Below are 24,734 nucleotides of genomic sequence, written 5' to 3'. Positions count from 1 at the left end.
ATAGAAACTTTTGTCAACAAGCTCCCGGGAGAACATAAGGCAGAGTCTCCTACCCTGTGACTGACTATCCTCGCCAGGGCCCAACAGCTGAAGACCTCCAGGCCCCAGCCAAGGCCATACTGAGGCCACTCTCCACACATTTGGATAAGCCTCAGGCATAACAGAACTGGCAGAGGAACCCAGGTGTGTGGGACCCGGGGCTGAGATCTCCAAGCCTGCACGGTTTGGGACTGCACCTGTCAGTAGCTAGACAGTTACACCCTCCAACTGCCATGTAACCCCAACAACGTTGAGAGCGAATGGAGTGTCAGGAACAAGGCTGTTTCTCATAAACATTGTCTTCGTAAGATTCAGCTGTAGTCCAACCTTTCCACATTCACGGTCAAAGTCGTTCAGCATTTGTGCCGCTTGGCTGATGTTTGGTGTTATTAGAACGATGTCATCAGCAAAGCGGAGGTGGTGTAGTTGCCGACCATCTATCTTCACTCCCATGCTTTCCCATTCCAGTCGTCACATGATGTTCTCGAGGGTGGCACTGAAGAGTTTTGGTGAAATGGTATCACCCTGCCGAACCCCTCTCTTGATATGGATGATTATTTCTTTGTAGAATGGTGAGATCTTGGTAGTGAATCCACAATAGAGCTCACGAAGGATCCTGATGTATTGAGTTTGTACGCCCTGATTGGCTAGGGCTTCCATGACCGCTTCCGTCTCAACAGAATCAAAGGCCTTCTTTAAATCAATGAACGTTAGACAGAGCTGCATCTTGAACTCCTGAGAAACCTCAATGAGCTTAGTAATCGTGTGGATATGGTCGATGGTACTGAATCCTTTTCGGAATCCGGCTTGTTCACATGGTTGTCCTTCATCTAGTGTTCTGCTAATCCTATTCAGGATGACTCGAGTGAACAGTTTGTAGACGACAGACAATAGGCAGATTGGGCGATAGTTGCCAATGTCGTGGATGTCTCCCTTCTTGTATAGTAGTACAGTCCTGCTGGTTTTCCATTGGGATGGAACCTTGCATTCAGACAGGTAGCGTGTGAAGAGCCGAGCCAATGCATTGATGAGTACTGATGGTAAGTTCTTCAGGTGTTCAGGTCTGATCTTGTCTGGGCCAGGTGCTCTTTGTTTCTTTACCAACGAGATGGCATGTTGGATTTCGGAAGGGAGAACATTGGGAACGACATATCCATCATGTGGTATGTGGTATGTGGTCAAGTGGACGTGGCTATTAAAGAGATCTGAGTAGAAATCATGAATAATCTTCTCCATTGCCCTTCTGGAAGATGTGATAGATTCATCATGATGTCAGAGGGCAGTCATCTTGGTTTTGTAGTTGGTGAAGGACAGGCGGGCATTACGAATGCTTTTCCCAGCTTCTGCCGCATCTACCAGTACTGCTGCTCTCCTGTTTTTGAGGTCATCCTTGATGGCTTCTCTGCACTGTTTTGCCAGTTCAGATGTTCGCTTGTGGTTGCCTGAGGCATGTGCCAAGTCACGTTGGCGAATAAGTTCAAGAGTGTTCGAAGAAAGGCGGTTTTTTGTGGTTATCTCTCTCTTGGCATTCCTCACACAATCATGGAGGTGCTGAATCATTCAATCGTATTCCTCATCGATGTTGTTAATGACGGCATCTTCCCATGTTGCTGCAACAGAGCCAAAGAGCTCCCAGTTGGTGGTCGTTCTGGGAGTCCTCTTCTTAAACCTTGCATTCTTTTCTCCTCATTCTGTGAGGTAGAATTTTGCACGAAGAAGACGGTGGTCTGATCCCGTTTGGAATTTTGGGACAACAGCAACATCAGTTAGGCAAAATCGCCGATTGCATATGATGTGGTCTATTTCATTGTGGAACCGTCCATCGGGAGACTCCCATGTCCAACGTTTAGATTCAGCCTTTTGGAACTGTGAGTTACCATGGAAGGTATTGGTTGACTTGATGAACTCAGACAGTCTGTCACCCTGTTTGTTCCATTCTAGGCCATGGGTCCCAATGTGGAGTTCATCGACTGATCTTCTTGGTCCTATCTTGGCATTAAAATCACCGACAATGATCTTGTAGAAGGTGTGATCTTCTTTATAGAACTTCTCCAGCTCCATGTAGAACTTCTCAGTTTCTCTTTCACCATAACTGGATGTTGGTGCATAGACAACAAAGATAGAAACTGTCGGTAGTGAGCCACATCTATTCAAGTGTAATCGTCCGATTCGGGTTGTTAGGCATTCGAATGAATCAATGCTCGTGGCTAAGTTTGTGTTGACAAGGATACCGACACCACAGACGCCTCTTTTATCACATGTTCCAAGGAACAGTTCTTCTCCAGTGTCGAAAATGGCATGATGTGATTGATGTCTTCTCGTTTCGGTCAGACCAATGATGTCGTACTTGATCTTTTGCGCTTGTACCATAAGGTCTTCAATGGATGCAGCAGATGCCAGCGTACGAGCATTAAAAGTACAGACAATCATTTTTGTTTTTCTTCGTTTTGGCAGCCTATTTCTGCCTTGGTATTTTATCAGCCTTTCCTTCCATATCCTTCTCGACTCTGCCATATTCAGAGTTAGGGGAATGAGATCCATTTATTACTGGATTTGGCATATCAATTTGGTCTATTTGGCATAGACCACGGATAGCTTGCCAGGCTCTGCTGTGCGGGTGGGATATTTAAAGGTACCCTGAAAACTTAGAGAAAAGTAAATAAATAGTCGCGCAGCCGCAAATGCGGCCGTGCGCTCCCGGGAGTTAAAAGGACAAAGAACCTCCAGCTACGAGCACATCTCTTTGATTCCACTGTTCTTCCTGCATTAACATATGCCTCAGAGACCTGGACCCTAGAAAACAGGATGAGAACGCTATTCGGGTCTCTCAAAGAGGAATAGAAAGAGCTATGCTTGGAATATCACGATTCACTCAAATGAGAGATAGAATCCGGAGTTCTGATCTTCGTCAACGCTCAAGAATCAGGGACGCTGTCTCATTTGCCAAGACATCAAAAATCAGATGGGCTGGACACGTAATGAGGTTTACAGACAACCGCTGGACTAGAGCCATTACTGATTGGATTCCACAGGACATCAAAAGATCACGTGGATGCCCACCTACAAGATGGTCAGACTTCTTCGTCAAGACCCTGAATGATCGGTTTGAGGCTCTGCATGTTCCTAGAACGAACAGATACCATTGGGCTACACTAGCACGCAACCGGGATGAATGGAGACGTTACTGGCACCCGCTCGAGTAAATCGATGAATAACGGGGATTAAGTGATTAAGTGATTGTCCTCAAAAACTGTTTATAAGAACATCATTCATGTCTAAAAAATCGAAGACACCCAAATGATCATCAATTAATGGGTGGATAGATACAGTATATATAGTCAGAAACTGGAACATTATTTGCACTTAAAATGAATTGAATATTGTCAGGTCAATGGCACAAAAGATTAGAGAGTATGATTTGTATGCAGCAGGCCTGGTTTTAGTATGACATGATAGCACCATAACCTCCAGGAGTACCCCTGAACGTCAAGATAGGAATAGACCCCTTTCCACAAAACCAGAATATGTGGCCTCTCCCCACCAAAAAAAAGAGAAAGGAATAATTGCTACATCATGAATGATACTTAAACAACAGTATACTAAGACACAAAGGATCACATACTGTATGATTCTATTTATTTATTTAGGAGCAGGGATTCCCAAGCAGTGTTCAGGAGACAGGAGGCGCCACTGGTCATTCTTAGCCAACCACCTGACAGTTCCATACAATGGCTGAGGGTGTGGTGCTGTTTTGTCCTGCAATGACAGCAATACCGTGGCCATGCTGGCAGTACTGTATGCTTCTAGGACCTAGGCTAACTTGGACCCATCCTAGGCATATGCCCCAACAACTGTACTTTCTCCCAGCCTATGTATGATTCTACTTATGTAAAATGCCCAATATATGTGAATTCATAGAAACAGGAAGTAGATAGGTAATGCCAGGAGCTGGAAAAAAGGGAAATGAGGATTGGCTATTAATAGAAAATGGCCATCTTTTTCTAGGTACTAAAAGTCTTTTGGGTCTAGAGAGATAGTACAGGAGTTAAGGCACTTGCCATGCATGCAACCAACCCTGTTTCAATCTCTAGCACTGCTTATGGTCCCTTGAGCACCACTAGACGTTATCCATATTTTTCATCTCTCTCTATATATATATGTATATGTATACATATATATATATATGCACACAAGGCTTAACCCTTAACAACATATTAGTCATCTTTTATAGAAGGGTGTAATGGTCCTGGGTGAAATACAACAATCTCCCCACACTCTCTTCTAAGGAAAATTTTTGGAGCATTTCAGCAGTTTATTCATAACAAACAATACAAAATAATTTATTTCGATTCTGCATGTGACAAGGGTTGGAGTTTGGGATGGAAACATCCAAAATATGGTGGTGGGAATGTATATTGGTGGTGGGATTGGTGTTCAAAGATTAAATGTTATCAAATACTGTGAACTACTTTATAAAAATAAAATAAAACTAAAATTAGACCAAAAGGAGGTATGGTGCCACCAGCAGGTCAATCTGTACCTGTGAGGCATCAGCAGCCTGATGGCACCTTCAGACTTCCAGATACCCCTAAAATTGCTGCTGTGCCTTTGGCCAGACCCCAAAAACTTGGAGCTAAGTTTACCAAGAAAGTAAATGGCCAAAACTTAGGTATGTGGGAGACACACCCACAAATCACCTTCAGATCAGCTATATAACTGGATGCATGGCCTCTCTAGTTCCTGATCAAGCTGTTTAATGGCCATGATCCCAGAGACACAGAAACAAATTGCAGAACCCAGGGGCTTTTTGCAGAAATGCGTCCAGTCCCTGCAGTAGGTTACTGGTGCTGGGCCACCCCAGGTGGGAATAGGTTTCGTGCCTTGGCCTGTTCCCCCTGGCGGCCCAGTGGCTGCCATCCTCCAGAGGCCACTGGACAGTCAGGTTTGGGCCCGCAGTGATGAGATACGCTGGGCTTCACGGGATGGTGGTGGAGCTGGCCCTTTCTTCCCATTCCAACGAGACCACGAGTCACTGCCCACAAACGGCCTCTCTGGTTCCTGATCAAACTGCTTAATGGCCATGATCCCAGAGACTCAGAAACAAATCTTGAAACCCAGCGACTTTTGGCAGAAATGTGTCCGGACCGCGAAGTACGTTACTATCGCCGGGCCACCCCATGGGGGAAAGGGTGCTGTCCCTCCACCTGGTCCCACTAGGCAGCTCAGTGGCCACCATCCTCCAGAGGCCATTGGACAGTCAGGTTTGGGTCCTCAGTTATGAGACACACAGGGCCTCACGGGATGTGAATGGAGCCGGCCCTTTCCTCTCCTTCCCAACAAGACCCTGAGTCACCACCCAAGAACAGCCTTTCTGGCTCCTGATCAAGCTGCTTAATGGCCATGATCCCAGAGAGTCAGGAACAAATCTCAGAACCCAGCAGGTTTTGGCAGAAATCCCTCCAGATTTAATTGTTAAAATTTCAGAATTTCAAAATCGTGTGGCCACTACTGCAGCCACACGCCATCATATTTTATTCATAACCAGCAATAGAAAACAAATTGTCTATGGTTGCCTTTTCAAAAATCTGAGTGTTGTGGTAAAATCCCAAATAATAATGGTAGGTCTGGTGTCAAAATATTGAATGTAATCAAAGCAGAGAGAGAGTAATGTAGAAATCATCTTCCCCACAGGTAGGGGAAGGGTGTGGGATGGGGGTATTTTGGGGTTTGGGGGGTGGAGAATGGGCACTGGTGAAGGTATGGGTGTTTCACTGTATGACAGAGACTTAAATCCAAAACCTTTGTAACTACTCTCATGGTGATTCAATTAATAAAATTATAAAAAATGAAAAAAGTAAGGTGGAGTTCATGCCCAATTCAATTAATTAATTCAATTGGTTCAAGCCCAGTTCAATTAATTCAATTCAATTAATCAGTGGCTGAATAAATAGCAGTACCCCTATATAAAAAATTAAACCAAAAAATAAATTCACTGGTCTCAGCAATCAGAGCCTAATATTGTTTTCTATATGTTTACTTAATTTCCTGCCCTGCACAAACTCTTGTGAAATTATCCCACTGAAAAACCTCAGTATTAGTCCAGAGCAATCGTACAAATAGGGTTCTTGCCTTCTGTTTAGCCAACCTAACAATCCACACCATCACATATGTTCTCCAGAGCACTATCAGGACAGAAATAAGCCCTGGTCACAGATTGTGTGGCCCATCCGCCCCTACCTCGCACACACACCCCATAAAAACCTGGTATTCCCTCTGTATTTAGCTCATCTGTTCCTTTTCTGTGCCAGAAGCCATCTACTCCTCAGATTATTACCCAATACCATTAGCCACAGGACAGATCACATCATTCGGGGTTCAGGAGATCAAAGAGGTGAAAAGTTTCATAAAGGAGGCTACACTTACACAGTCTCCTCAAGAGCAGGTTGAAATGGAAGGTAAATACTTTTAGTAACAAGGATAGCACAAGCAAATGCATGACAAGTAGTTTCTAAGGACAAAGAGTTTGGGTTCAAACAATTGTGGTTTCAAATCCTAAGTCTAGTAACTATGTTACCTTATTCAATTTAACCTCTTGAGAGTTAAGTTTAAATCATTTTTAAAAATGTAAATAACAACATTTTCCCTTCTACGAATTGTCAGGTTTAATTGAAGCTGTACTAAACATCAGACACATTCTATAGTCTTAATTTATAAAAAGCATTTATGTACCAAGTAGTCAGCATGAATTATTTTTTGGCAAATAGTAGTATCTAATTTTGTCCACGTTGTTGAGCAATGGGTATAAAATCTGGAAAAGTAAACTAAAACCAGACTAACTTAGGGTTTTTGGGAGTGGGCTTCCCCCAGAAGTGCTCAATGCCCTGTGGTCATTCCAGTTTATGTTTAGTCATGCTAGATGAACCTGAGTTTATGATGGCCCTAGACTCAGTAGTGCTGAAGACTGGGGAATGCTGAAGATGAAATTCTCAGAAGACTCCTTTGAGCTTTCTCCCTGCCCTGCACAGAGCAAGTTGTTGACCGGTTAGTGGAATTTGATGAAGGGGGATATCCGTGAGGGGATAGCATGAGAATAAAGAGATCAAACTCAACATTTGTATACAGAGGAAAGGAGACAGCACATAGTGAATGAGGGAGATGTTGCTTTGAAGAATGGGCAGAAGTGGACAACATGAAACTTTCCTGTAATTCCTTCTCCTTTGGGGTCTACCTTTTCCATTTTGAACTTCATTTGGATATGAATCACGTCTATTTTGTTCACATCTCCATATCAAAAGCCTTGTACAACATCTGATTTATAGAAGGTGCTAAAAATGATTACTGAATAAGCAAATGATTAGGATTATGGGGAGTGGGTATGAAAAATGAAAAGGTTTCAAGAATTCAATCACAGATGACTGAAATAAGACAAAGATTGGAGAAGCAAGAATGATGCATTTAAATTTGGGGTTCTGTGAGTTTGTGAGGTTGAGAGTATAGCCTCAGAGTCATAATTTGCCAAATTCCCTGAATTGACCCCAGAGTATAGAAATAAGGAAGGGCTGTTATGACATGGAGCTTTATTACCATATGCATATCTAAGAGCTCGTGGGATAAAGTGAAACACCAAGGGCAAGAGAATCCCACAGGAATCACTCAGAAAGGCAAAGAGGACACTAGGAAGTAACAAGTAATAACCATCTCTAGAGCCAGACAAAAGGGCAAGAAACAGGGTTAGATTAAAAAAAAGATGTTGCAATCCCAGAGAGACCAGCATGAGGAGGATCAAAGAAGGTACCATGGAAGTCATATTTATCATGATTCACAACAAACTAGTAGCTGGAGGTAAAATTCTAGTGATACCTAGTTGATTTAAGAACTTTTAAATTGTTAGTAGCTTTGAAATGGGCAGTTTTACAGACTACTCGGGAGAGTGTTCGGTGGCTGGGGTAGTTGCATTCCCTGAAGATGAGTTAATAATCAGGGACAGATGACCTATTCCTTTAAGGAAAAAATAACAAAATAATAGCACCTTTTCTGTACGTAATGTCAGTATGGATTAGTGTTTAGAACAACGTAGTTTGCACATCAATCGGCAAAATTTCAGCTCTCTCATTAGCCAACAGGTAGAAGGTGGCGAATCCACTAGTAACTGATTTTCGTTTGAGATTTGAAACTAAAAATAAACAGCCTGAATGCACCCTTTACTTAGAAAAGCATAAGATTAAATAGGGAGTGCAGTTAGGAATACTACCGAGATGGGGCCGTTTAATGCTGGCAAGAACTTGTTTTCCAGGATGTTCTAGAATTCTAGATTGTTCTCTAACAGTCATGCGCGAAAGGATTGCGCCCGTTTTTCCTATGACTCCGACCTTTTGGCCTGGCGGGTTCTGCAGCTTTCTCTTGGAGTTTCTCATTGGTGTTCAGCAATCTTGGTGCCGCCTCCTAAGGCCAAGAAAACCCTCTATTGGACCCTTTATGCCTTCGTTTATCCTGGGGCCGAGTGGGTAATGGCCGAGGGAAATGGAAGCTTTCCCATAAAAAGTATCCAGTTCCCATAAAGAGTATCCATTTTTCCAGAAGATGTATCAAACAAGTGAACGCATCAGGCGGGGGGAGCGCGAACGATCGGAACCGAAAGCTAGTGCGTTTAGTTTGGAACATCGGGGTGCTTTATCAACGGACCGAGCTACTTCCGGGAGAGAATTGGGCGGGCGGGGCGTTCTGTGCGATTGGCGGCTTTTGTTGACTTCCTAAATAACCGATCTGCGGACAGTTGTTGAAGCCAAACACGTGAAGACGCAGTGACCCTCAGGCCGCCGGAACAGGGCACTACCGACACCCCGATGGCCGGAACTCTGGTGAGTGTCCGGGTGGACAGCAGGGAGCTCAAGGGAGGGGCCTCGTGCCGGCTTCGCTGATCACGTGCTGAAGAAGCGAATCAGGAATTTGCCCGCAGTCTCTAAGGCGGGGTTGCGTTCCAAGCCCCCTCTCTGAGTCCCTGACCCCTCTTGCAGTCTCTCTGTCGCCCCCCACCTCCGGCCCGAGTTAGCAAGTTGCTTTCAGGTCCTAGAAAGAATCCTGAGTTGAGCACTAGCTAGAGGTGACAATGTTAGGTTCCGTTTTTTATAGCTTGCAGTCTCACTTCCGTTCTTAACTTTAGATCGCCCAGGAGATCGGAATCTGGTTCTTAGCTGGTTAAAGTGCCTGTCTAGTAAACAGGAGATCCTGAGTTCGAATCCCAGCGGGACCTCTACTGACTTGTGCTGGTTCTTAATTATAGTAATAGTCTAGGGTAGATCAATGGCTGGGGGAGGCTGGGGGAGAGAGGGTGCGGTTGTTGGCACTTGTTAAAGCGGGGAAGTGTGTTCTCTTTTGCTTTTTGGCTTTTGAACCACGCCGGCGGTTCCGTCTTATAGGTTTTGAAATTCTTTACAAATGCTGCAGAATTTTTACATTAATGTTCGAGAAGTTTCTCAAGTACTGTTTCTTTAGGTAGCTTGCAGACATATAATTCTTATTCTATAATTTTTTTGCATACGGAAATCTTTTAATTTAGCCTTAACTTCACCTTGAAAAGAGAACACAAGAGGGGTCTGAGAGATAGTTCAGCGGATAGGACTCACTTTGCTCGCTTGCGACCAGAGGTTCAATTCCCATATGGTCCCCATTCCCCAAGAGGAGACAGAGTCCCGAGTAATCCAGGTTCACCCCTGGGTGTGGCTCAAAAGCCAAAAAGAAAAAGACAACACATTTCCCTACTTTACCAAATGGTAGCTCCCACCCCTTCCCCCTTTCTGCCATTACTTCATTAATATGAAGGTTTTGCAAAATACTGAATGCCTGAATTGCCAGTTGTCAAGTGAATAAACTTTTGAGCCCTAACTTTAAAAAATCAAGATTTAGAAGTTAGGGGTGTAACTCAGTGGCAGAGTACTTACCTTGCATGTGTGAAGCCTTGAGTTTGAATCCCAACAATGCGAAAAAAAACCCCAGAAATTTCTATGAGAGAAATGTGTTCATACATAAACCTGCAAAGTCGTTGAAATCTCAACTGTTTGATATTGTGCATTTGTGAGGGGGTGGAGAGGTGGTAATATACACTTCTGTAATTTTTCTTACAGGATTTTAAGACTCATGTAGATCAAGCATGTAGAGCTGCTGAGGAATTTGTCAATATTTACTACGAGACAATGGATAAAAGAAGACAGGTGAGTGTTAGACTCTATTACTTGATTAAATACCCGTGTGTTGCTTTTTTGTTTGTTTTTTATTTGGGGTGAGTTAGCAACTCACCGGAGTTGCATAAATGATAATTGTGGATTTCTTATTTTTTGGAAAAATGAACATTATTTAGGAAAGATGTGGTTATGATACTGATGGAAGTGTGGGTTCTGGAATTTTATCCCAGCTTTGCCTTAATCCAGCTCCATGACCTTGGGCAAGTTTCATGCTTTTCCTAACTTCATTTTATTTTTGGGGGAGTAAGTGGGAATTTATTTAAATACTGCATAGTGTACAGCATATATTTACTTAACTATGTTACTTTTTTTCTTAGCCCCGTAGTTTGCCCAATATGTTTAAAATAGTATTAGTACTAGTAAAGGGCTTTTACAAATTCAAAGCACTTTCCCCTAATTTCCGCCTTTCATTTCATATTTTAATAGATAATTTCTGATTAGAGTTTACAGTTCTTGCTCCTGCTCACAAACAGAATACACACATGCTTGAATATTTTGTGTCTCCAACAGAAGAAGTCATCATTTCATCAGTTTTATTGTGTTATATTTTGTCCCTGAACTATAGCTATTTTCATATGTGCCAATATCTTGCTTCATCGCTTATAAACATAGGACTGTTTTAGTGAACTTTATACTGTAAATACAGGAGTTAATATCTCTAAAAGCCTTTCATAAGGTAGAAGATAAAAGTTCCTGCTAGTTGATGTTTAATGAAATGGGGCAGGTGCAATAGCGTGACAGTGGGTAGTGTGTCTCAAAGCTTTCAAATGTAAAATAGAAAAAAATACATTTCATCACCCGACTAGATAAATATGTTTAACTTTCATCCAAGTTAAATGTTTGATGAGCAAATAATATGTCCTAGTGAATAATTCCTGTGATTTGACTAAACAGCTGATGTTTACATTATTTGGACCTTAGTACACTTATCAAAGATTCTGTTTTAACAGGTACTCATGGATCTTTTCAACTTAGTATGCTGTGTTAGCAGTAGTAAAAAGAGCCTATTCTTCCTAATACTAATAGTACTAGTAAAGGGGATTTTCATTCAAAGCACTTTCCCCTAATTTCCACCTTTAATTTTATATTATATTTTATTTTATTTTTTATTATTAGTGAAAAACCATGAGGTACAGTTGTAGACTTAAAATTTTTGTGCTTGGGTTTCAGTTATACAATGATTGAGTACCCATCCCTCCACCAGTGCCCATTCTCCACCACCGAGGATCCCAGTATCCCTCCCAACCCCTACCCCCCCCCATTCCACCCCGCACCTGTGGCAGGGCACTCCCCTCTGCTCTCTCTCTCTCTCTCTCTCTCTCTCTCTCTCTCTCTCTCCTTTTGGGTGCTGTGGTTTGCAAAATAGGCATTGAGTGGCAATAATGTTTGGTCTATAGTCTACTTTCAGCATGCATCTCCCATTCTGGGAGGATCCTCACAACACCCTTTACTTGGTGTTCCCTTCTCTATCTGAGGTGCCTTTTCCCCTAGCATGTGCGGCTGTCCTCCAAGCCATGGACTGAACCTCCTGGTACTTACCTTGGCTATTCTTGGGTGTTAGTCTCCTATTTTGTTACTTTATATTCTCCAGATGAATGTAATATTTCTATGTCTGTCCCTCTCTTTCTGACTCATTTCACATAGCATGATACTTTCCATGTAGAACCACTTGTATGTAAATTTCATGACTTCAGCCCGGCAAGCTACCGAGAGTATTCGATATGCCAGACACAGTAACAACAAAGTCTCCAATGGAGACGTTACTGGGCCCGCTCGAGCAAATCGACGATCAACGGGAGGGGCTTTACCTTTACCTTTACCATCTTTTCTAACAGCTACATAGTATTCCATTGTGTAGATGTACAAAAGTTTCTTTAAACAGTCATCTGTTCTCGGGCACTCAGATTTTTTCCACATTTTGGCTATTGTAAACAGTGCAGCAATGAACATAGAAGTGCGGATGTCATTTCAACTGTACATTTCTGATTCTCTGGGTTATATTCCCAGGAGTGGTATTTCTGGATCAAATGGGAACTAATTTTTTGAGAATCGTCCATTCTGTTTTCCAAAAGGGCTGAACCAGTCGGCATTCCCACCAGCAGTGAAGGAGGGTCCCTTTATCGACACATCTGTGCAAGCACCGGTTGCTTTTGTTCTTTTGGATGTGGGCCAGTCTCTGTGGTGTGAGATGATATCTCATTGTTGTCTTGATCTACATCTCCCTGATGATTAATGATGTAGAGCATTTTCTCATGTGTCTTTTTGCCATTTCTATTTTTCTTTGAAAAAGTTTCTGTTCATTTCGTCACCCCATTTTTGATGGGGTTGGATGTTTTCTTCTTGTGGAGTTCAACCAGTACTTGGTATTTCCTTGATATCAACCCCTTGTCAGATGGGTATTGGGCAAATATCCTCTCCCATTCTGTAGTCTGTCTTTGTACTTTGGTCACTGTTTCTTTTGAGGTACATAAGCTTCTTATTTAAAGATAGTCCCATTTATCTATCTCTGTTTCGCTTGCTTGACCAGTGGCATGTCATCTTTGAAGATACCGTTAGCTTCAGTGTCATGGAGGGTTTTGCCAACCTTGTATTCAGTGTATCTTATGGATTCTGGTCTGATGGTGAGATCTTTAATCCATTTTGATCTTTTGTACATTGTGTTAAGCAGTGGTCTGAGCCCAGTTTTTGCATGTAGCTGTCCAGTTTTGCCAGAACATTTGTTATAGAGGCTTTCTTTCCTCCACTTCTCCTTCTTGTTCCCTTATCAAATATTAGATGATCATATGTTTGGGGGGAGGTGTCATTATATTCCACCCTGTTCCGTTGGTCTTCAGCTCTGCCTTTGTTCCAGTACCATGCTGTTTTAATTATTACTGCTTTGTAGTAGAGTTTGAAGTTAGGGAGCTTGATTCCTCCCATTTTCTTTTTTTCCCAACAATTGCTTTAGCTATTCGTGGGGGCTTAATGTTCCATATGAATTTCAGGAGTGTTTGCTCCATTTCTTTGAAGAATGTCATTGGTATCATTAGAGGGATCACATTGAATTTGTACAATGTTTTGGAGAATATTGCCATTTTGACAATGTAAATTCTCCCAATCCATGAGCAGGGGATATCTTTCCATTTTCTCATGTCCTCTTTTATTTCCTGAAGTAGCATTTTGTAGTTTTCTTTGTATCGGTCCTTTACTTGCTTAGTTTAGTTGATTCCTACGTACTTTATTTTCTGGGTCCCAATTGTGAACGGGATTGTTTTCTTCATGTCACTTTCTCCTCTCACTATTTGCATATAGGAAAGCCATAGACTTTGGGGTATTGATTTTATAGCCTGCAACTACACTATACAAATCTGTTGCTTCTAGGAGCTCCTTGGTAGAGGCTTTAGGGTTCTCTAAGTATAGTATCATATCATCTGCGAATAGTGAGAGCTTGATTTCTTCCTTTCCTACCTGAATGCCTTTAATATCTTTTTCTTGCCTAATTGCTATTGCAAGTACTTCCAGTACTATATTGAAGAGCTGTGGAGAGAGTGGGCGTCCTTGTCTCATCCCTGATCTTAGAGGGAAGGCTCTCAGTTTTTGCCCATTGAGGATGATGCTTGCTGTAGGCTTGTGGTAGACGGCTTTAACTATATTGAGGAAAGTCCGCTCTATCCCCAATTTGGTGAGAGTTTTCATCATAAACTGTTGCTGGATCTTGTCAAATGTTTTCTCTGCATCTATTGATATGATCATATGGTTTTTATCTTTTCTTTTGTTGATATGATGGATTATGTTAATGGATTTCTGAATGTTAAACCATCCTCGCATCCCCGGGATGAATCCCACTTGGTCATAGTGTATGATCTTTTTGATGAGTTGTTGAGTTCTATTTGCTAGTATTTTGTTGAGAATCTTTGCAGCCGTGTTCATCCTGGATATCGCCCTATAGTTTTCTTGTGGCGTCTTTGTTTCCTTTTGGCATTAGAAAGATATGGGTGTCATAGAAACTTTTGGGGAGAGTTTCTGTTTCTTCAACTTCCTGGAAAAGCTTGTGAAGAACTGGCACTAGGTCCTCTTTAAGTGGTTGGAAAAATTGCCTAGTGAATCCATCTGGACCTGGGCTTTTGTTTTTAGGAAGACTTTTAATTACAGTTTCAATTTCCTTGATGTTAATAGGACTATTCAGGTACTCTAGATCTTCTTGATTCAGACTTGGGAGATTATAGGAATCCAGGAATTTATCCATTTCTTTTAGGTTCTCTTGTTTCCTGGCATACAGACTTTCAAAGTATTCTCTGATGATCTTTTGAATTTCTTTGGTTTCTGTTGTGATATCACCCTTCTCATTTCTGATTCGGTTTATTAGGGTTCTCTCTCTTTCTTTGTGAGTCTTGCTAGTGGTTTATCTATCTTGTTTATTTTCTCGAAGAACCAGCTCTTTGTTTCATTGATCTTTTGGATTGTTTCTTTGGTTTCCATGTGGTCGATTTCTGCTCTAAATTTTATGATCTCTTTCTGTCTGCCTGGTTTGGGTTCCTTTTGTTGGTCCTTTTCTAAGATCTTGAGCTGTTAGGTCAAGTTGTTTATGTGGGCCCTTTCTTCCTTCCTGGGAAATGCTTGTTGAGCTATAAATTTTCCCCTTAACATGGCTTTTCCTGCAACCGATAAGTTCTGTTAGCTCATGTCTTCATTCTCATTTATTTCCAGGTATCTTTTGATTTCGTCCTTGACTTCCTTCCTGACCCACTCATTGTTCAGCATTGAGTTGTTTAATTTACAGGTGTTTGATTTGGTTCTCCATGTCTGTGTGTGATTCACTTCTATCTTCAGTGCATCGTGGTCTTAAAAGATTGTTTATACTATTTCTATCTTCCTGATTCTATTAAGGTATGTTTTGTTCCTAACACATGGTCTATTTTGGAAAATGTTCCTTGTGCATGGAGAAGAATTTGTTTTCTTCTTTTGGGGATATAAAGGTCTTTAATCCTCTTCTATTTCTTCCTTCAAAGTCAATGTTTCCTTGCTGAGTTTTCTTCTTGTTGATCTATTCGGAGGTGATAAGGCGATGTTGAAGTCTACAGCTACTATTGTGTTGCTAGCAATGTCCTCCTTAAAATCTATTAGCAGTTTTTTTAAAAATATTTAGCTGTTCCCTCATTAGGTGTATATATATTTAAGAGTATGATTTCTTCCTGTTGTACGTATCCCTTGATGAATAGAAAATGGCCTTCACTGTCCCTTCTAATCCTTTTCAATCTGAAATTTGTGTTGTCAGAGACTAGTATGGTGCCCCAGCTTTTTTTAAGAATCTGTTTGCTTGCAGGATTGTTTTCCATCCTTTAACTTTGAGTCTGTGTTTCCTCTGACTGTTCAGATGAGTTTCTTATAGGTAGCAGAATGTTGGGTTTTGTCTCTGAATCCATTTTGCCACTCTGTGTCTTTTAATTGGTGAATGTAGACCATTGAATTTGAGAGAGATTATTGTTACGGGGTTTTGTGTCATCGTTCTGTAAGGGTCTGTTGTGCTTGTAGGGTTCGTCTTGTCTTGTAGTAGCCCCTTTAATCCTTCTTTTAGGTTTGGTTTTGAGTCTATGAAGTTCCTGAGCTGCTGTTTATCCACAAAATTTTGTATCATTCCTTTGAGTTCTAGTGAGAGTTTAGCCAGATAGAGTATTCTTGGTGAAGCATTCATTTCAGTGAGTTTTTTTTTTCACTATATCCCACCATTGCTTTTGGGCGTGCAGGTTTTCCTCTGATACGTTTGCTGTGAATCTAAGGGGTACTCCTTTGTATGTGATTTCCTTCTTTGACCTTGCTGCTTGCAGTATTGTATCTCTATCCATGGCATTCATCATTCTAACTATTATATATCTTGGATTGTTTTTGTTAGGGTCTCTTTTAGCTGGCACCCTTCGGGCTCCTTGAATCTGAATGGTTGCATTGTCCAGCTCTGGGAACTGTTCAGCAATGATTTGTTTAACCGTGGCTTTTTCATTGGGATTATTTCTCTGACCTTCTGGTACTCCAATGATTCTAATTTGTTCCTCTTGGAATCATGTCCTAGGACTCTGATTCACTCTAGAGCTATTTTGAGTTCTCTTGCCATTGTTTGTTGTTGCTTGTAGGCTTCATGGAGTTGATCTTCCAGCTCACTGATTTTGTCTACAGCTCTTGCCATTCTATTGTTGAGGGCACAGACTAAGTTTTTTATTTCATCTACCGAATCTTATATTTGTGACATTTCTGTGCGTAGCTTTCCATTTCTGCTCTCATTTCTTCCTGTATTTTCTCGGTTGTTTCTCTAATGTTCTACTTTAATTTACTGGATATCTGTCTCACTGTTTCATTGAGTTCATTGAACATCTTCATTACTTCATATCTGAATTCTTTCTCAGAGAGGTCCCTTCGGTGAGTAGCACCTACTGAAGCTTTTGGACTCTTTTCATCATCCTCCCCTCATGATGGGAATTTGTGTTGTTTTTTCTTGTTTGTGTGGAGGTATGTAGATTGAGATGTTACACAAGATTGTTGGGTATGAGTAAATTACCTACGGCCCAAAATTAGGCCACTCCTACTTCTACAGAGACCACTCCCACTTCTGAAAAGGCCATGCCCCCTACGTGTACCTGGTATGTTTGGGTGGTACAACCTGTGGGAGGAAGAAGAGCGGGCACGGCGTTGGGTACGAACAGGAAGAGGCTTAGGGATGGTGAGCATCCCAGGGTCCTAGAAGACTACTGGGGCACATATGCAGAGAAAGTCAAGTCACGGGTTCAAATACTGACTGGCCTGGGGGAGGAAGAAGACCAGGCACAGCGTTGGGGATGAACAGGAAAAGGCTCAGGTTTGGTAAGCGTCCAGGGTCCTAGAGGACGCCTGGGGCACGTACGCGGAGAAAGCCAAGTCCTGTGTTCGATTATTGACTGACCTGGGAGAGGAAGAAGACCCTCATTTTATATTTTAATAGATAATTTCTGATTAGAGCTGGCAGGTCTTGTTCCAGCTCATAAATAGAATCCACATGCCTTGAATATTTGCAATATTTCTTCAACAGAACAAATTATCATTTCATCAGTTTTCTTGTGTTCTATTTTGTCCCTGAACTGTAACTAGTTATTTTCATATGTGCCAATGTCTTGCTTCATCACTTGTCAGCATAGGACTATTTAAACAGAGTCTTTGATAAACAAATTAAGGCCCAAATAAGGCAGAACTCTGCTGTGAACTCAAATCACAGGAATTATTCACTTGGACACATTATTTGCTTAATTCAAACATTTAACTTGGATGAAAATTAAACAATTTATTTAGTCTGGTGATGAAATATACTTTTTTTGTATTTTACTTTTGAAAGCTTCAAGACACAATACCCACATACATGCATCATTAAAGTATTTCAAACATTTAAGTGACTCAAGTGTACATAAACACTAGAATTGTACTGTGCAAGGATAGATTTTTTGAAAATTTTCTTAATTTTCATATTAGACAAGGGAAGTATACTGTTATACTTCCAGTATACTGGTATAATGGGATTGCATATATTTGAAACCTGTCATCATTTAATCATTTTAATACTGGAATTGAAACTTTGAAACTCTGTTCCAGTATGGATGCAAAGTTTTCTCATTGTGGCTCTAGTGATACAAAAAAGGGAAAACTTTAGGTGTAAGATAATGAGTAAGGTCAAGATTATAAGGTAGATTATCTTTACATTGTCATCCAGTGGGAGGTACTATTAGAGATGGATGGAAATAAGAAAATGCTTATGTACCACTTAGAATTTTCCAGTCTTCTATAAAATATTTATCCAGGAGAGGAACTTAGTATAGGATGGGGTGAGGTGTCCAATGGACTCTTGTGGTACTTTGATGGTGGGTGTGTTGCGTATTTTGATCATGCAAAATTGTACCCCTTAAGCAAGTAAGCAAGTTTTTCATTTTCATTTCATTTCATCATCCTGTTAATCGTCGATTGCCTCGAGCAGGCCCCAGTAACGTCTCTTTCATCCTAGCCCTGACATTATATTCACGGCTCTTTAGGAGAATGAGACCCATCATTGTTACTGGTATTTGGCATATTTGGTACGCCACGGGGAGTTCGCCAGACTCTGCCCTGTGGGCAGGCTACATTCGATAGCCTGCAAGTTTGTCCAAAGTAGGAATGAGATAATAAGATGTCATAAAAATAAAGTTTTGATAAGATGTCGCGCGGCTGCGTCCTGAAGATCTTCGGCTGCCGGAGCCCCGGTCGGGGCGGGGAGGAAAGCTCAACCCGCTCCCCTCCAAGGGGTCCCGGCGAGGGACACCCAGGCACGGGGGCAAAAAGACTGCAGCGTTCTCGTCCGGGATCTGCATTTTATAGTCTCTGAGTCTTGGCCGCTGATGGGATTACACGGCGCCAGGGGGCCAGGTGGTGGGTGTGACCCCCGCCTGCTGGAATTTGGAGGATCTGGATGGAAGATGCTCGACTCCAATCTGAGTAGGCTTGGAGGTCTCGGCCCCGGAACCCGCGTGGCTTTGTCCCTCTGCCAGTACCTTCATGTGTGCGGAGAGTGGTCTCAGCATGGTGGTGGCTGGTCCTGAAGATCTTCGGCTGCCGGAGCCCCGGTCGGGGCGGGGAGGAAAGCTCAACCCGCTCCCCTCCAAGGGGTCGCGGCGAGGGACACCCAGGCACGGGGCAAAAAGACTGCAGCGTTCTCGTCCGGGATCTGCATTTTATATTCTCTGAGTCTTGGCCGCTGATGGGATTACACGGCGCCAGGGGGCCAGGTGGTGGGTGTGACCCCCGGGTTGAGCTTTCCTCCCCGCCCCAACCGGGGCTCCAGCAGCCGAAGATCTTCAGGACCAGCCACCACCATGTTGAGACCACTCTCCGCACACATGAAGGTACTGGCAGAGGGACAAAGCCACGCGGGTTCCGGGGCCGAGACCTCCAAGCCTACTCGGATTGGAGTCGAGCATCTTCCATCCAGATCCTCCAAATTCCAGCAGGCGGGGGTCACACCCACCACCTGGCCCCCTGGCGCCGTGTAATCCCATCAGCGGCCAAGACTCAGAGACTATAAAATGCAGATCCCGGACGAGAACGCTGCAGTCTATTTGCCCCCGTGCCTGGGTGTCCCTCGCCGCGACCCCTTGGAGGGGAGCGGGTTGAGCTTTCCTCCCCGCCCCGACCGGGGCTCCGGCAGCCGAAGATCTTCAGGACCAGCCACCACCATGCTGAGACCACTCTCCGCACACATGAAGGTACTGGCAGAGGGACAAAGCCACGCGGGTTCCGGGGCCGAGACCTCCAAGCCTACTCGGATTGGAGTCGAGCATCTTCCACCCAGATCCTCCAAATTCCAGTAGGCGGGGGTCACACCCACCACCTGGCCCCCTGGCGCCGTGTAATCCCATCAGCGGCCAAGACTCAGAGACTATAAAATCCAGATCCCGGACGAGAACGCTGCAGGCTTTTTGCCCCCGTGCCTGGGTGTCCCTCGCCGGGACCCCTTGGAGGGGAGCGGGTTGAGCTTTCCTCCCCGCCCCGACCGGGGCTCCGGCAGCCGAAGATCTTCAGGACCAGCCACCACCATGCTGAGACCACTCTCCGCACACATGAAGTAAGCAAGTAAACCTTGTAAATCAACTTTGCTGCAATTAAAAAATATGTTTGGTCAAGATCAAAAGTCTTTTCTCTTTTCCTTCCTTCATAGGTATTAACCAGACTGTATCTGGACAAGGCCACTTTAATCTGGAATGGAAATATTGTTACAGGCCTGGATGCCCTGTTGAATTTTTTTGACATGTTGCCTTCTAGTGAGTTCCAGATCAATGTGTTAGATTGCCAACCAGTTCATGGTAAGACAAGTACTTTCCTTTGTTTTACATTAGTGATCACTGAGCTTTAACAACAAAAGCAACATCTTTTTAATAATAGAATTAATTACTTTATTAAACAAGTTAAATACAATGAAAATATCAGCTGTAACAGGCTTTAGTCTTCCTTTAGAGTAAATTCAGATCATCACATAAGGTTTTTGTGACTTGTGTGATTATATTTTGTTAAAAGTTATGTGAAAATTGAGACTAGATATAATTTTTGTTGATATAAAATTACCACTTTTTATAAAGTAGTGAGGTTTGTGTGTCTTGAAATACCTCCATAGAAAATCATTCCATATGTTTTATTAACTATCTTCCTACTTTATTAACTTTCAACCTACTAAAATTTCATGGAAGAAGTTTACTCTGGTAAGTGCCTTTTTGTCTGCAAAGCCCGGCAAGCTACCCGTGGCGTATTGGATATGCCAAAAACAGTAACAATAACTGGTCTCATTCCCATGACCCTGAAAGAGCCTCCAATACGGCAACGTTGGAAAATACGAGTAAGGAGAGGCTGCTAAAATCTCAGGGCTGGGATGGAGATGTTACTAGGCGTCCACTCGAGTAAATTGATGAACAATGGATTACAGTGATCCAGTAAAGTGCCTTTTCTCAAAATAGAATTTGATTCTAGGTAAATTGTTGCAATTTATAGGATTAACCTCTAGGTGGCGTTCTAAGTATGTTAAATAGTTTAGGACAGGTTGATTTTAGTTCTTCAAAAGTATAACTTTAACAATCAAAATAGGATGGCTATTTTTCCCTTTTTAGTTCTTTAGAAGAATACTAGTGGGGCTGGAGCAATAGCACAGCGGGTAGGGCATTTGCCTTGTACGCGGCCAACCCGGGTTCAATTCCCAGCATCCCGTATGGTCCCCTGAGCACCGCAAGGGGTAATTCCTGAGTGCAGAGCCAGGAGTAACCCCTGTGCATCGCCAGATATGATCCAAAAAAGCAATAAATAAATAAATAAACAAAAAAACACTAGCTTAAGAAGCAAAATATGCAAAAGCTCTGTTATAACCCAAGGAAATGTTATACACATACAGAAAACAAATGGTCCTGTAACCTGTAAAAAGGTCCATAAAATCTTTTATTATTTTATTTTATTACCATTCGTTTCCTGTATAAATATAACATTTCTTTGGGTTAGTTATTTTATTACTATCAAGCAACAGGGACAAATGGAGACGTTACTGGCACCCTCTCGAGCAAATCGATGAGTAACGGGATATCAAGTGATCAAGTGATTGTGAAATTTAGTGCACGCCAAATATTTCTGGAATTAAAATACTTCTACTATCTTTGAAATGATTGTTTAGTTTTCTAACTTTGAGCATGCAGATTCAAGATCATGCTTAAGGTGAAAAAAGTACATGAAAATTTTTCAGTCTTTAGTAAAAAGCCATGTAGCTTAAGCCTCAAATCTTCATATTTAAAAATAGAAACTGACCTCTGTTTTTCTCCCACTCCTTTTTCCCCTCTTGCGTTCTCCCACTCATTCACTCTCATTTTCTCTCATTTTCTTTACCTCTTTCTCCCTCTCTCTCTCCCCGCTACCCTGGGGCTGGGTCTAAAGAACATGCTACTCAAGCCCAGACTACGGTCCTCGTTGTGACCAGTGGAATCGTGAAGTTTGATGGAAATAAGCAGCATTTCTTCAACCAGAATTTCCTGCTAACTGCTCAGTCCTCGCCTGAGAGCACTGTGTGGAAAATTGCAAGCGATTGTTTCCGTTTTCAAGATTGGTATTGTAATTAAAGTGGCAAAAGTCTATTTTGCATTGATCCTTTAGTTCCAGCAACAAATTTATGTGAATTAATTTACTTTTGAAGACATGATAAGTTAGTATGTGCTGAAACTATTTGCTTTAATTTTTTATTCAAACAGCAACATTGCTAGCTGCTTCAACTTGGATAGTTGACCTTAAGAGCTTTGAGACTAGTTTTTTTAGCATGTCTTGCAGTATATTGAATGTGTGATTTCTCCACTTAACTTACTACGAGCCCAACTTAATGCAAAGGTGACATCCTTTCATAATACTATCTATGGGATAATTAGCAGAATATAACCCTCTGGGAGTAAGTGGTATTTTTTCTTATAAGGTAAATTTTAAAGTTAGGACATAGACACATAGACCTACTATAGTATACACTAGTTAATACAGTCTTCATTTGAGGTATTTACAAGTCAGATCAAGGAAAATATTACTTATTTAGGATTACTAACTATTCTGACATAATAGAATCATGTATAGAAATGTTCAGCAGTCTTTGTATATGAATTTTTATGTCGGCATGTTTTCTTATAAATTAAATTAATTACTAAGGGGGCTTAAATGTTCTCTGATGATACTTGAGTACTTGATATAGTGGGCTTAAAAGAAGAATTCCTAAAAAAGATTTTTCTTGGCAGCCCCATGTCTATAATTGTAAGGGATAAATGGAAGTAAGACTAATAGCTTTAGTGGGAGAATGAGGAGTGAGAAATGTAGGGATCTGAGCTCAATCAAATGTAAAGAGGAGTAGCCAAAAGGGCAAAGTTTGATACTGTTTTTCTACCTCCTAAAAATATAGCCTATTTTTTGAAATTAACTATGGTAAGTTCCTGCTAATGATCATGCTTGTCCTTTTGTTATAAGAAGAAATTTTAAAGATTTTTCTAATTCAACTCATACTTAATGCCAATGGATTTCTCAATTTATTCAATAACCCAGGAGTAAGATATAAGCAATGAACCTGACCTTGCAGCAATGCCTGATAGGAAGGTTGAAAACAAAGCCATTCATATCTCTTTGGGATACCTTTCATTTCTAAGTCTTCCATGTGAACTTCAGGACAAAACTATCCTGTGTATACATGCTCCCAGAACATGTGATTTATTTTCTGTGTTTTACATTGTTAATTTTATTATATTTTAAATTGTTTAATTTTATGATTTATTTTTCTATTTATCATCAAACAGATTGTTTTAAAACATGTTCCTGTTATGTGATACTTTGTTTTTATAAATAGAAAATAGAGAAAAGTAGCGCTTCATAATCTCAAGGACCTGGAGGAAAATTTGTCTCAAAATTTAAAGATAAAGTAGACCTAATTGTGATTTTTGCTTAAACTGAAACTTTTTGCCTGTCCTGAATTTATTGTTTTGATTATTTTTAACTTTACCTTGTCTCTAGAAATTCAAAATACTTATCATCAACTTGGAAACTTAAGTAGTTCATTACTCTTGCCCTAAAGAATACATTGGAGAAAGAGTTGGAACTGAAATTTAGAGCATACCTCCTTGTACATACATAAATTTCAACGTAAACTTTAGTTTCAGATGAACCTTTTAAAACTACAGCATGAGCAGCAATAGAGTACCCAAATACTGCCTTTCCCCCTGAGGAGAACAGTATCAAGTAAAAGCTGCATATTAAAAAGCAATAATTGGGGCACCCGTGGCCTCATGGGATAGGGGGTGAAACCGGTCCATCCTTCCCGCTGTGCCGAGACCACGAGTTGCCTCCCACGAGAGGCTCTCCGGCTCTGGAACGACTGTGATCCCAGAGGCACACAAACCAATCTCAGAACCCAGCAGCTTTGGGCAGAAATCCCTCCAGACTTAATTAGTAAAATATCAGAAATCCAAAATCATAATAGAGGCCACAAGACATCATGTGCACAGCGGGTAGGGCGTTCGCCTTACAAGCGGCCAACATGGCCGACCCGAGTTCGATTCCTCCGCCCCTCTCGGAGAGCCCGGCAAGCTACCGAGAGTATTGGATATGCCAGACACAGTAACAACAAAGTCTCCAATGGAGACGTTACTGGGCCCGCTCGAGCATAATCTGCAATAGAAAACAAATTATCTAACCATGCCTTTTCAGCAGGTCTGATTGTTGGGGGGGAAATTCCAAATAATAATGGTGCATCTTTTGTCAAAATAATGAATGTAATCAAAGTATAGAGAGAGAGTTAAGTGAAAATGATCTGCCTCACAGACAGGGGGAAGGGTGGATGGGAGTATACTGGGGTTCTGGTGGGAAATGTGCACTGGTGAAGGGATGGGTGTTTGATCATTGTATGACTGTGACTTAAACCTGAAAGCTTTGTAATTGTTCTCACGGTGATTCAGTAAATAAATAATAACAAAAAAAGCAATAATTGAATTCAAGTGGTTATATACTACTCACCAGCCATATATTTTGGGGCTTGTGTATGAATTGCTTATCTGATCTCTGTATAATAACTTTCAAATGACTGGAACTGCTCTTCTATGGACTAGACTGTATTTTTGACATGCTCCTATTTTTGTAATTTGAAAAGCTGAAAATAAAATTTGCCTTGTGATATTTTCTCAAGCTTATTTAAGATCTTTCAGGTTTTTATAAAAATAATGCCAAATCGGAGCTGATGAGAGATTAACACAGGTAAGGTAAGGTGCTCACATTGTGTATAGTCAATCCAGATTTGACATTCAGCATCCTACATGGTTCCCAAAGTCCTTCTCTGAGTGATCCCTGAGTGAAGAGCCAGGAGGAATCGCTGAACACCTGTGGACATTGCCCAAAAATAATCCCCCGGAAATTGCGCCCCAATTCAAATCCAGATACTTGTTTCCTTAC

At 41.7% G+C, this 24,734-nt stretch overlaps 1 protein-coding gene across 3 annotated transcripts; it reads left to right on the top strand.

Annotated features, from left to right (window-relative positions):
- The first annotated feature begins 8,803 nt into the window (after nucleotides 1–8,803).
- Nucleotides 8,804–24,459, top strand: NXT2 (nuclear transport factor 2 like export factor 2). Of its 3 annotated transcripts, none has more exons than XM_056125786.1 (4): nucleotides 8,804–8,897; nucleotides 10,161–10,247; nucleotides 19,957–20,101; nucleotides 21,705–24,459. In XM_056125786.1, exons 1-4 carry the CDS (start codon nucleotides 8,883–8,885, stop codon nucleotides 21,884–21,886), a joined length of 429 nt encoding a protein of 142 aa, XP_055981761.1. In that variant the 5' UTR covers nucleotides 8,804–8,882; the 3' UTR covers nucleotides 21,887–24,459. The 3 variants fall into 3 exon arrangements, with proteins under 3 accessions (XP_055981761.1, XP_055981763.1, XP_055981762.1); XM_056125788.1 differs by lacking the exon at nucleotides 8,804–8,897 and adding an exon at nucleotides 9,046–9,139; XM_056125787.1 differs by lacking the exon at nucleotides 8,804–8,897 and adding an exon at nucleotides 9,453–9,531.
- The last annotated feature ends 275 nt before the right edge of the window (nucleotides 24,460–24,734 follow it).

The sequence above is a fragment of the Sorex fumeus genome, unplaced genomic scaffold (genome assembly GCF_029834395.1).
Source record: "Sorex fumeus unplaced genomic scaffold, SorFum_2.1 ptg000058l, whole genome shotgun sequence".
Classification (NCBI taxonomy): domain Eukaryota; kingdom Metazoa; phylum Chordata; class Mammalia; order Eulipotyphla; family Soricidae; genus Sorex; species Sorex fumeus.
This window is presented reverse-complemented; position numbering and strand designations above follow the sequence as displayed.